Source organism: Saccopteryx bilineata, chromosome 3, assembly GCF_036850765.1.
Source record: "Saccopteryx bilineata isolate mSacBil1 chromosome 3, mSacBil1_pri_phased_curated, whole genome shotgun sequence".
In the NCBI taxonomy this organism is placed as follows: Eukaryota; Metazoa; Chordata; class Mammalia; order Chiroptera; family Emballonuridae; genus Saccopteryx; species Saccopteryx bilineata.
Window position 1 is genome coordinate 94,093,154 of NC_089492.1, and position 14,310 is coordinate 94,107,463.

At 38.4% G+C, this 14,310-nt stretch overlaps 1 protein-coding gene across 2 annotated transcripts in view; it reads right to left on the minus strand.

The window, feature by feature from the left end:
- Positions 1-14,310, minus strand: part of STRN (striatin) — a 111,557-nt gene that overhangs the window by 79,070 nt on the left and 18,177 nt on the right. For both annotated transcript variants that reach the window (XM_066266900.1, XM_066266899.1), the window contains exon 2: positions 1,645-1,748. In XM_066266900.1, the coding sequence (XP_066122997.1) occupies positions 1,645-1,748 (104 nt within the window). The remainder of the gene's footprint in view (positions 1-1,644; positions 1,749-14,310) is intronic.

Consider the following 14,310-nt stretch of genomic DNA (forward strand, 5'->3'; position numbering starts at 1 on the left):
TTGCAACCAGAGCCATTCTAGCGCCTAAGGCAGAGGCCATGGAGCCATCCTCTGCGCCCGGGCCAACTTTGCTCCAATGGAGTCTTGGCTGTGGGAGGGAAAGAGAGAGACAGAGAGGAAGGAGAAGGGGAGGGGTGGAGAAGCAGATGGGCGCTTCTCCTGTGTGCCCTGCCCGGGAATCGAACCCGGGCCTCCTGCGCACCAGGCCAACGCTCTACCACTGAGCCAACCGGACAGGGCCTGCCGACCTGTTTTCAATCTCTTGTACCATTTAAAGATGCCACTTGAAGGTGAACACACATTCTAATAAAGTTTTATCTATTTCTTGATATTCATAAATATCAGCTAAATGTTATTTTATGGTAGTTTTACAAACAGCTTATTCATCAACTTCAAAATAATAAGAAAAGCATGTGATCACCAAAAATAAAGTAAAATAGAGAATTTCAATATCATCTATTAAGTACTCAAAACAAAGACCTATTTCATACTGCTGACATACACATAAAAATCCAAAAGCTGCCTGACTTGTGGTGGCACAGTGGATAAAGCATCAACCTGGAACACTGAGGTCGCCAGTTCGAAATGCTGGGCTTGCCCAGTCAAGGCACATATGGGAGTTGATGCTTCCTGCTCCTCTCCCTCCTCTCTCTCCCTCCTTCTCTAAAATGAATAAATAAAATCTTAAAAAAAAAAAAAATCCAAAAGCTATCATACATGAAAGCAAGTAGCCCTCATTAATCTGAAAATTGTCAAAACTCTCAACTAGGACCTACTATGCTTGACTTATGACCCAAGTTTAGTTACTTGAATATCTCAGACACTAGCAAACTAGAAAGGTAAGATTTGCTTCTGGAGACATATAAATAGCTAATAGCAAAGGAACAAAATACAAAAAAAGTCTTTAAAGAGATTCTCAACATACTTAGTCTGTCAGCGCAATTTCTTCTCAAAGAAAATGTAACAAATCGACTAATACTAGATAATATGGAAAGGGTTGTATTATAGAAATTCTCTTTACACTCAAAAGCTATTTTCAATCCATAAAGAAATGGATATATTGCCTGACCAGGTGGTGGCGCAGTGGCTAGAGCATCGGACTGGGATGCGGCGGTCCCAGGTCCAAGACCCTGAGGTCGCTAGCTTGAGTGCGGGCTCATCTGGTTTGAGTAAAGCTCACCAGCTTGGACCCAAGGTCGCTGGCTCTAGCAAGGGGTTCATCGGTCTGCTGAAGGCCCACAGTCAAGGCACACATGAGAAAGCAATCAATGAACTAAGGTGTCGCAACAAAAAACTGACGATTGATGCTTCTCATCTCTCTCCATTCCTGTCTGTCTGTCCCTATCTGTCCCTCTCTCTCTGTCTCTGTAAAAAAAAGAAAAAGAAAGAAATGGATATTAATAGTTCAAAAAGTACTTATTTCTCAAGAACAGAGTATGAAAAAATGTTGCTAAAAATTCTTAAATCAGTTTATTGGTCATTATTAAATGTTAATAAAATTAACATATTATAACCATTTATAAATGTTTATTACAGATGCTATTTCCTGAATCCACAAGTATGAAAATTTGGGTTTGTTTTAGGAATGACAGAAAAATTATTCCAATATTTAAGGGAAGACTATCTTCCATTTTACAGAATTACCTTTCCTGTTTAAGTGCATACTCCAACATTTTGATCCTCCTCACAAGATCCTTCTTCAAATTTTCTTGACCTTTCCTTTCCCCCTGAAGAAAGGCAATCTGGGCCTGAGTAAGAAAAAGAAAAATAAAACTCAGCTTAGGCAACATACATTTTTAAAAAAACTTAGTTGAAGCCCTGGCCAGGCTGCCCAGTTGGTTACAGTGTCACCAAGGTTGCGGGTCCGATCCTCGGTTGGGGCACATACAAGAATCAACCAATGAATGCATTAATAACCAGAACAACAAACTGCTGTCTCCCACCAGCTCTTTCTCTCTTTCTGAAATAAATAAATAAATAACAAAAAGAATGAAGATGGGGGAAGAAGGAAAACCATGAGTTCTTACAATACCCTTGCAAAGTAAGAATTCTCAGAGCTTCACCATATATTTACATTTATGATGGATTCCTTGTCAAGAGACTTTATCCTGGACCTCCCCTACAAACAATAAATAGCTGCGTTTTCTCAAACTCCACTTTTCATTCTACCCCCTTTAGATTTAATAATATGCAGGAAAAAAGAAGTGAAGGATAAAAAAGGGAAAATTGGAGATAATGGCCCTCGTTAGGTTCCTGGCACCTCCAAAGAATTACTAATGAAAAGAACTACATTTTAACATGAAACAAACTGTAAAACTGTTATCTTCAGTAATACAGAGAGCTAAGAAAGAATTGATCTGCAGAATAGTTAAAAAGACATTTAAGATTGAAATATCTTCCACTTAAGGAATTGAAGCTATGCTGCAAACACTAATTTATTTTTTTGTTTTGTTTTGGGTTTTTTGTTTTTGTTTTTCATTAGAGAGACAGAGAGTCAGAGAGAGAGCTAGACAGGGACAGACAGACAAGAACGGAGAGATGAGAGCATCAATCATTAGTTTTTTGTTGCGAATTGCAACATCTTAATTGTTCATTGATTGCTTTCTCATACGTGCCTTGACCGCAGTCCTTCAGCAGACTGAGTAACCCTTGCTCGAGCCAGAGACCTTGGGCTCAAGCTGGTGAGCTTTTGCTCAAACCAGATGAGCCCTCGCTCAGGATGGCGACCTCGGGGTCTCGAACCTGGGTCTTCCGCATCCCAGTCTGACGCTCCATCCACTGCGCCACCGCCCGGTCAGGCAAACACTAACTTGTTAAAGTAACTTCATAACACTACTAAGAACAGGCAAGGAAGTCTATTTAAGGGCCATGAAGGTTAACTATCAATTTCACTATTCCCACATGTTTCCCCCTCTCATTTTTATTATATTAACCTAGACAATGTCATTTATATTTTACAGTGCTTTCCATTTTATTACGTAAGAACTACAGTTAATGGTGCCCTTACCACATTGCTAAGAAATGTCCAACTAAGGTTTAGAGAGCAAGCCATAAAGCTTACTTCTACTTAGTTTGATGACACTAATTTTTATTCATTCAGTACTGAAATGAACATAAAATCCAACTCACCAAGCTTCTTAAAATTATCAAGATGTAGGTTGTTATTGTTTTTTTGCTCCCATTCAATAAACTCTTAAAATTTTAATTGTAATTAAAATAATTATTTTTCTTATTGAAATAATTAAGTCTAAAAATAATTCAATTGTATACAAAGGAAATAATCAAGTATCAACAGTATCTATATTTAATGATCATAATTTTTTGAAATTATGTATTCAGTAATAAGATCATGATTTTATATAAGCATAATAATAACAATAATACATGCATTTAAAGCTGACAAAAATGAAAGACTTGCCAAAAAAACATGAAAACCCAATTTGTTTGGCCAAACAATGCTTTGGAACAAAATTCTATACACTCTTCAAAATGGCTTTAATAAAAACAATAATTTAATTAGTATGATCATATAATTAAAGTAATATTAAAATTGTTTATCAGTTTTCCTCTCTATACCGGTATACTCTGGCTAGTTTGTATTTCTACCACCAGCACTGGTGCTGGATGATTCTGAAACTTTAGCCCCTACTACTCAAATGTCTTTACTGTGACGCATTCCTCATCTTCCTATCAATTCATAAACTGGATTAATTAAATATTTAATAAAGAATGAATATCCAGAATTAATGAGAAAGATTACAAAGAAAAAGTAAGTGCCTAGAAAAGGCAAACAAAAGGGTATATAGTAGATGTGTCTGTGATATTCCTTTATGATCATTGAACACCTCTGTGGTATTTCCAGGTATGCCAAAGATGCATAACTGGAAATCAATCATAAAGAAACATCATGAAATTTCAAATTGAGAGATATTTTACATTAACTATTTTGTAATATTCAAAAGTATCAGGTCTTAAAAGTCAAAGAAAGACTTTTACATTGAGAGAAACTAAAAAGACATGAAAATCAAATGTAATTTATGATTCTGGACTGGATTTGGCTATAGAAGGATGTTATTGGGACAACTGGTGAAACAGCAATGAGGTCTCAGGATTAGATAATCGTAATATGTTAGCTTCCTGATCTTGATGGCTAAATGTGATTACACAGGATAGTACTTGTTTATAAGAAATAAACGTAAAGCATTTTGTGAGAGGCAACAGGCTATCAGGTTGGCTGACAACTTGCCATCACATGGTTCAGGACAAAAACTTTTCAGAATCCTTTTTATTGTCCTTGCAAGTTTTCTGTAAATATAAGATTTAAAATCTTTTGCCCAGTCTGGTGGCTCAGTGGATCAAGCGTTAAACCGGTGCTACAGAGGTTGCAGGATTGACCCCCCAGTCAGGGCACATAAGAGAAGCAAACAATGAGCACACAACTAAATGGAACTAAGTGAAAGAAGTTGATGCTTCTCTGTCTCTCTTTCTCTCTGTCTTTCTCTTCCTCTACCATTCTCAAATCAATGGAAAAGTAAAAAGAAGATATAAAATCTTTTATTTTGAAATAAATACTATGCCAATGTCCTTAATATAAGCTACAAACAATACAATTTAAAATCAGCATCATGCATAATGAAGAAACCCTAGTAGTACAGACAGGAACAAAACAAGGATGTTGGTTTTTACCACAAACATTTAACATTGTTCTGGAGGTGGTATTGCCAATGTCATTAGTTAAAAAACAAGTAAGTTTAAAAATAGAAAAGAGGAAATAAAATTACTATTATTTGCAAATGATGAGTGGATACCTGGAAAAATCCAAGAAAATGAACTATAAACTATTACAAAAATAAAGGAATTTTAGTCAAGTAGATAGATGTATATAAAAGTAATAAATTGAAACCAGGGAAATTCTATAAAAACGACTGGCTACATGATATAGTAAAAGAAAAGAATCCCATTTAAAGGAACAAGAAAGAGAAAATGATTAGACTAAATTAAGAGCTATGCAAAGAATACTTTAAATGGTACCAAAGAACACAAAAAAATGCCTCAAATGAGAAGCAAAGTCATGTTCTTGAAAATACTGCATTACAATGATTTTATTTCTCCCTAAATTAATCTTGCCCAATTAAAAAACCAAGAGTGTTTTTAAAAAGCATCATATACGATATTCTAAATTACATATGGAAATATAAATACACAATAAACAAATTATTTAAAAGCCCTAAAATATTTTAAAGCTTACAATTCTATAAGTCATTTAAAAAGTGGTACCAACACATAAACATAGAAAGATATACATGGTACAGAAAATCCAAAAACAAACCTAAATATACACAGGAATTCATTTAAAGCTAAAGGTGACAATGCATGCATATAATTGAGAAAAATGTGTATTATTCAATAAATGTTGATGGGCAGCCATATAAAAATTATTTCTCAAATCAAATGTGAAAGGGATCAAAAAAATTTAAAGAAATCCCAAAGTATTAAACAAAAATATAAAGAGTTTGTTTTAATAATCTCAGGGTTAGGGATGCCTTTCTGAGAATAAGACAAAGCCCAAAGCCATAAAAGACTAATAAATGTCATCTCAAAAATATAACATATTTATATATGGCAATAAAAATGTTGCTGAACAACTATCATGAGAAATAAAACAATTATTTTTCAAGAAATTTCCAAAAAATAGAAAAAGAGTCATATCACAACTCACATTCTTAATAATTCAAGAGATGGCACTGGCCGATTATCTCAATCGGTTAAGAGCATTATCTCAAAATGACAAGGTTGAGGAGGATTCAATCCCCAGTCAGGGCACACAAGGGGAGCACGACTGAGTGGAACAACGAATGCTTACTTCCCTCTCCCCTCTTTATCCCTTCCTCTCTGTCTCAAAAAAAGAAAAATAATTAAGCCCTGGCTAGGTAGCTCAGTTGGTTGGAGCATCGTCCCAGAGCACAGAGGTTGATGGTTCAATTCCCCAGTCAGGGCACATATAGGAGCAGCTCGATGTGCCTGTCTCTCTCAAAAAAATAAAAAGGAAAAGAAAGAAAATAATAATTTAAGAGCACCTACAGCCCTGGCCGGTTGGCTCAGTGGTAAAGCGTCGGCCTGGCGTGCAGAGGTCCCGGGTTTGATTCCTGGCCAGGGCACACAGGAGAAGCACCCATCTGCTTCTCCACCCCTTCCCCTCTCCTTCCTCTCTGTCTCTCTCTTCCCCTCCCGCAGCTGAGGCTCCATTGGAGCAGAGATGGCCCAGACACTGGGGATGGCTCTGTGGCCTCTGCCTCAGGCGCTGGAGTGGCTCTGGTTGCAACACAGAGACGCCCCGGAGGGGCAGAGCATTGCCCCCTGGTGGGCAGAGCGTTGCCCCCTGGTGGGCGTGCCGGGTGGATCTGGGTCGGGCGCATGCAGGAGTCTGTCTTACTGTCTCTCCCCGTTTCCAGTTTCAGAAAAAAACAAACAAACAAAAAAAAGAGCACCTAAAAATCAATATGAAAAAGATCAGGAACTCAACAGAAAAACATACTAAGGACATGTTGATAAAAAGGAAATATAGAAGGCTCAAACATATTAAAAATGTTCAAATCCACATGCAAGAGAAATAAATACCAAACTTGTAGTCAGTTAATACTGTTAAGTGAATAAATGTGAATATCTGAGTACTACAAAACAAAGGCTCATTTATTAGAAGACCCCAAGGTCTCATCTTAGCTTTTTGTATATATATGTATGTGTTCTGGTACTTATATCCTAACTGGAAGTGCACCGTGAGAAGAAATTTGGTTTCATTTGTCTTATAGTCTTCCTTACAGCAATTTGGATTGTGGAAGGTAGTAGGTATCCCCCAAACATGTTATTGAACTGAGTGAAAACGATTTTATTTTCTTATCAGTAAAAATACATAATAAACAAAGAATTTGGGAGAGAATCAAAAAAGCCAGTGTGAACTAGTTTGCCAGCTGGAGGGCCTATTTCATACCTCTGTGGAGTAAAGAGCTGCGGTTCTGGAATAGCTCTGCCCCTTGCTCTTTATCAGCTTATTTGCTTTTTTTCCAGATGACTAATATGCCACAGATGGTGAAGTCAGTGGTTCTCCAACTGCTGTCCCAGACTAGCAGCACCAGCAGCACCTGGGTAGACTTGCTAAAAATGCAAATTCTCAGCACCACCCCCCAACAGACCTGTTGAATCAGAAACTGAAGGTGGGGCTGAGAGATGAAAGCAGTGGTGTTTTTTTTTTTTTTTCTGTTTTTTTTTAATTTTATTTATTCATTTTTTAGAGATGAGAGAGAGAGAGAGAGAGAGAGAGAGAGAGAGAAGGGGGGAGGAGCTGGAAGCATCAACTCCCATATGTGCCTTGACCAAGCAAGCCCAGGGTTTCGAACCGGCGACCTCAGCATTTCCAGGTCGACGCTTTATCCACTGCGCCACCACAGGTCAGGCCGAAAGCAGTGTTTTAACAAGTCCTCTAGGTTAGAGGTCCACAATCTTTTTTGGGCCACGGACCGGTTTAATTACAGAAAATATTTTCACGGGCCGGCCTTTAGGGTGGGACGGATAAATGTATCACGTGACCGAGACAAGCGTCAAGAGTGTGTCTTAGACGGATGTAACAGAGGGAATCTGGTCATTTTCTAAAAAGAAAACATTGTTCAGACTTAAATATAAATAAAACGGAAATAATGTAAGTTATTTATTCTTTCTCTGTGGACCAGTACCAAATGGTCCACGGACCAGTACCAGTCGGCCCGGGGGCTGGGGACCACTGCTCTAGATGATTCTGATGTTTAAATTTGATATCACCAAGTGGTGACACTGTCTTTAGGAGAAAGAGCTAGCCAGAGGTAATTAACTGGATGCCAGACAAAGCCAACTAGTAGCCTAACATGTTTCCTCAGATTTCACCTTATCAGGTCTTTGTTCAAATGACACCTTATTGGTAAAGCCTTTCTTCCCCACTCCACCCTCTCAAGCACTCCATATCCCACTTGGCCCACTTTTTCACAGCACTTAGTACCATCTAACATTTCAAGAATGCATTTATTTATTACTGTCACAATTTATACTTCATGAAGGTAGGATGTTTTCATCATTGCTGCTTTTCCAGTGCCTAGAACAGGATCTGGCATGAAGCAGGCACTTGAAAAATATCCGCTGAGCCTGACCAGGTGGTGGCACAGTGGATAAGAGTGTCAAACAGGGACTCGGAGGACCCAGGTTCAAAACCCCAAGGTCACCAGCTTGAGCAAGAAGTCGCTGGCTTGAAGCCCAAGATGGCTGGCTTGAGCCCAAGGTCGCTGGTTTGAGCAAGGGGTCACTTGCTCTGCTGTAGCCCCCCAATCAAGGCACATATGAGAAAGCAATCACTGAACAACTAAGGAGCTACAACAAAGAACTGATGCTTCTCATCTCTGTCCCTTCCTGTCTGTCCCTATCTGTCCCTCTCTCTGACTCTGTCAAAAAAAGAAGAAGGGAAGGGAAGGGAAGGGAAGGGAAGGGAAGGGAAGGGAAGGGAAGGGAAGGGAAGGGAAGGGAAGGGAAGGGAAGGGAAGGGAAGGGAAGGGAAGGGAAGGGAAGGGAAGGGAAGGGAAGGGAAGGGAAGGGAAGGGAAGGGAAGGGAAGGGAAGGGAAGGGAAGGGAAGGGAAGGGAAGGGAAGGGAAGGGAAGGGAAGGGAAGGGAAGGGAAGGGAAGGGAAGGGAAGGGAAGGGAAGGGAAGGGAAGGGAAGGGAAGGGAAGGGAAGGGAAGGGAAGGGAAGGGAAGGGAAGGGAAGGGAAGGGAAGGGAAGGGAAGGGAAGGGAAGGGAAGGGAAGGGAAGGGAAGGGAAGGGAAGGGAAGGGAAGGGAAGGGAAGGGAAGGGAAGGGAAGGGAGGAAGGATTGGCTGAATGAAAATATGAATCACTAATGCCAAAACCCAGATTCATAAACACTCTAGCACCAGCCTCCACACTATATGCTCTAACCATAACACCTTTTCCACAGTTCCAGCATTTCCAGATAATTAGCACAGCCTCTTCTACTACACCACACACACACATACACACACACACACACACACACACAAATCTAGGGACATTAGGGCTAAAGACAAAACAAAACAGAGCTCTCAGTTCAGTGAACGAAAAGTATATTCTGAATAAAAGGTGTATCGACTGGTAACACATGTTGTGCACAACTAGAACCAGAAACACAATTATAGGCAAAAGCAATAAGTATACAAATAAAATACGGGATGCCTATTTAACTCTGGAGTACAGTATAAAACTGATGTTCAACTCTAAAATTATATTTTATTCTGGTATTAAAACTCTACGCCTAGCTTTATCTTTTAACAAACTAGTGACTTTCTGAAAGATACTCGTAAAGTTTTTGTCACTATTTTTTTACTTACCTAATATTCCTTTCAACCTTAATTTTTATTTATTTATTCAATCATTTTCAGAACATAAATTTCCAAAACATACACTGCCATACATTTCTTCCTTCTCATACATTCTTGCTAAAGAGACAATACCATTAAAAGGTGAAACTAAAAAGAAGATACAAGATTCAGAAAACAAGAATTGTAACGAAGGAGAGAGAAAAAAATGCTTAGATCAGTGAAAGTCAACTTGATCCCTACCGCCCACTAGTGGGTGTTCCAACTTTCATGGTGGGTGGTAGCAGAGCAACCAAAGTATAAATAAAAAGATAGATTTAACTATACTAAGTTGTTTTATAAAGATTTATTCTGCCAAACTTAGTGAAAATCCAACATAAAGTACTTGGTAAGTAATTATTATATGCTTTAACTTGCTGTAACTCTGCTTTATAAATTTTATAAAGTAAAGTTACTTCCCTACTTTGTTTATTTATTTATTTATTTATTTGTATTTTTCTGAAGCTGGAAACGAGGAGAGACAGTCAGACTCCCGCATGCGCCCGACCGGGATCCACACGGCACGCCCACCAGGGGCGATGCTCTGCCCACCAGGGGGCGATGCTCTACCCCTCCGGGGCATTGCTCTGCGGAGACCAGAGCCACTCTAGTGCCTGGGGCAGAGGCCAAGGAGCCATCCCCAGCGCCTGGGCCATCTTTGCTCCAATGGAGCCTTGGCTGCGGGAGGGGAAGAGAGAGACAGAGAGGAAGGAGGGGGTGGGGGTGGAGAAGCAAATGGGCGCTTCTCCTATGTGCCCTGGCCGGGAATTGAACCCGGGTCCCCTGCACGCCAGGCCGACGCTCTACCACTGAGCCAACCGGCCAGGGCCTACTTCCCTACTTTATAAATCACCATTACTGTGGAACCGGTGGACGGTTAGAAAATTTTACTACTAACAGAGATACAAAATTGGGCAGTAGGTATAAAAAGGTTGACAACCTGTTTTAGATTAAAAGGCCTATATAGTAAGTAGGCCATATCAGAACAAGACATGAAACTATAGGAATAAAATCAATAGTTTTAAAAAGGGGGTAAGGGGCTTGAAAATTATTTGGTAATTTTGACCACATATAAATTCGCATTTAAAGGCTATTGAACTCTGGGAGGGGGGGGGGGAGAGCAATGTTCAAAGAAAATTAAACCACGAGAAAAATGAGGTAATCATTAACTCCAGGAAAACCAAAAATTGCATAAGAAAAACAAAACAATCACAGCACACTATCTGGCTGGCTCGTAGTGGCTATTACCTGTGTATATTTATATAACATAAACATTAATTTTAAGTATTTTGATATAACTGAGGGATAGAAAGTGGAGCCAAGAAGTAAAAGGGGATAATATAATAACTAAATCCTCATCTACCACAAAGTTAGTAGATATTATTTAAAATTAACAAAGAAAAGTAGTATAATACTGTTTTGAAATATATGAATAAATAACAGAAAGGGCAATTAAGAGTTTTGAAAAATGGTTGATTCTGAGGAGTTATATTTGGAGATAGGGAATGGCACATCAGGGAACAACTCTCTTTTATCATAAGCCCTTTAGTATTATTTTCCTTTAATTCTGTGCATGTATGACTTTTGACAAAAATTAAAATTAAAATATATTTGATAATTTAACAACTATCAGTACAGCTTGGTACTAAAGGATTCCACGTGAAGTGTGTAGTAGACCATGAACTTCTTGAAAATACACATGTGTCTTAACTATCATTGGATCTCTAGTGCCTAACATAGTCTCTGGTGCAAAAATCACAAAAGTGAACAGAACAGAGATTTCAAAACATGACAAACTATTCTAAAAAATAAAAATATGTTAATCCAGAAGTAATACAATACTAAAAAAAGAGCATGATTTAATACTTGTTAGGACCAAAAAAGAATCATTATGAAAAGAAATAACTTGAAGTTATTCATATGCTAACCAATACACTGCAATAAAACCCACATGTTCCGTTATTGAGTGCTGACCATGTAACAAAACTGTGCTCAATACTGGAGGATAGCCCCAACAGAGACATAGTCCATTTTTGCAGAGTTTATAATCTACATAAAATACTTGTGTTTTTTTTTCAAAAGTGCTTTTCTTTTTACATTCTTATAGAAATAGCATAAGCCTTTCTGACTTCTGAAGGAATTACTATAATCAATTAAAATACCTGTAGTAAAAGTATTCAAACACAAGACATTATACATAATAAACCATAAGGCATGCTTCAAAAAAAATAAAATAGAAAGTATAAACAGGACATACAACTAATAAAAGCATACCTTTTAAAAAAGGTCAGTATTAATCAACATAATAACCAAATTGAGACTGGCAGACAGTCATGAGTCTATATATATAGATGAAAAATCATTACATGGAAACTACAGAGCCTAACTAGCAATAAAAAATATAAATTATCGCAGTTGTAAATATAAAAATTAAAGTTGGGTGAGTTTTTTTATTTTCTTCTTAAAACTTACTGTAAATTAGAATTTTTTGAAAGTTTAAGAAAAGCAGCTTTTATGCATCATGTACGTCTGCAGTTAAATTAAAAAGATAAAAACTAACGTTCACAGACAGATGAATTAGAGATATATCTTTGTGTGGTGGTGGCAATGCAATTTTTTTCCAATAAGGGGCTGACAAGTCTACACCCATACCCTATGACTTGGTATGAGAACACCAGCCCCTTCCTCAACATCAACCAAAAAAAAAAGGAATGTGCAAAGGTATTCAGGAACACTCTACCTTTGCTTCTATTTTTATCCTCTGAGTTATTTCCTTCTCATTTCCCTCAATCCATTTCTCTATACAGATAGAATTACAGTAGAGAATTTTATAGCTTACTTTTAGTTATACAGTTTCTGTGTTATTACTGTTTTTATAACCAACATTTTCATTGGGTTTATTATAGATCTTCAAGTACATTTACCATAACTTATATAACCAGATCTTGTGTACTGGCTATTCAAAATACACATTTCTAACTCCCTTCTACCTTGTACCTTTCCCACTATAAAATCTGGAAAGCAAATGCTTAACTGTCTTAAATTCTGTTGCGTCCAGACCTAGCTATGTAACCAGTGAAATATATATGGATGTCTGCTGGGGTTGGGGAAAAGGTACTTCTGGGAAAGTTTATCACTCACTGATAAGACTCACTCCAGGCCCTGGCCGTTTGGCTCAGTGGTAGCGCATTGGCCTGGCATGCGGGGGGACCCGGGTTCGATTCCCGGCCAGGGCACACAGGAGAAGCGCCCATTTGCTTCTCCACCCCCCTCCCCTCCTTCCTCTCTGTCTCTCTCTTCCCCTCCAGCAGCCAAGGCTCCATTGGAGCAAAGATGGCCCGGGAGCTGGGGATGGCTCCTTGGCCTCTGCCCCAGACGCTAGAGTGGCTCTGGTCTCCTGCAGAGCAACACCCCGGAGGGGCAGAGCATCGGAGGGGCAGAGCATCGCCCCTGGTGGGCGTGCCAGGTGGATCCCCGTCGGGCGCATGCGGGAGTCTGTCTGACTGTCTCTCCCCGTTTCCAGCTTCAGAAAAATACAGAAAGAAAAAAAAAAAAAAGAAGACTCACTCCAGAATCAATCAAACAAACAAAATCCTTTCTCTGCTTTCACTGAGGTCTTAAATACAGTAGTTTCCCCTTTTCCATGGTTTCAGCAGTTTCTCTCACAGTCAACTGTGGCCACCAAAAATATTAAATAAAAAATTCCAGAAATAAACAATTGTTGTTTTAAATTGCACACCACTCTCAGTGGCATGAAGAAATCTCACTGTCCCACCTGAGACAATCCACACTATATAAGCTCCTGAATGCTAGTCACTTAGCAGCCAACTTAGTTATCAAATCAATTGTGGGGTATCGCAGTAAAATATAACCCTTAATTTACGTAATAACTCTAATGCGCAGAGTAGTGATGCTGGCAATTCAAACACACCAAAGAGAGAGAGAGAAAGAGAGAGAGAGACTGTAAAATACAGATGTATGTATAGGGTTATACTGAGGTTCAGTACTATCCACAGTTTCAGGCATCTACCAGAGATGGGAGGGACATAACCTCCATAAAGTGGAACTACTGTCTAGTAATCTTTTAACCATAATATATTAAAAAGGAAGACAATAAGTCAGTACATTGGAGGCAAAAGATGGTAGAGAAGAATAGAAAAAATGTAGATTCTTTATGTTATCACTGAGCAACTACACCAGGTTATGTCAGAGAAAAAGACCTAATAGAACTGTGAGAAAATGATCTTTATGTGTTAAGTCACTATTAACGGAGTTTAATTGCAGCCAAAAACATTTTAAGTGATATTCCTCATTTCACCAGAGTGACATTTAGATTATAATTTTTCACTATTACAAAATAAACTGTAATAGTGTTCTTAATGAATATAGGCTTTTAAGACAATTTTTGTTCATCTCTCTGGAATAGACTATAAGCAGGATCTTATAACACATAGATCAAAGTATAACACTGTTTCCTTATGTTAATTACCAATACCACCAACAATGCATGAGAGTAAAATTTAACACATCACCCCTTCCACTGGATATTATTGTTTTTAAAAATGCATAGATAAAAAAGGGTACCTCACTGCTGTAATGTATATATTTTGATGATAATTATTAATATGGACTATTTTGCTATATGTTGACTATTATCCTCCTCTGAGTCCTCTTGCTAAACAAGACAAGATATTTTAAATTCCAGGTTCATCTTTGCCCAATTTTAGCAAGAATCTTACTAAATCAGTTTAGCAAGAATCCTTCAAAATCGGATCACCCTCAATCTTGATTAAATTCCACATCATCCACCATCTCCCAGTAGATGTCTGACCCCCCTGGTCAGCCTTCAGCAGGAATTCTGTCAAGTAACTTCCACTCACCAG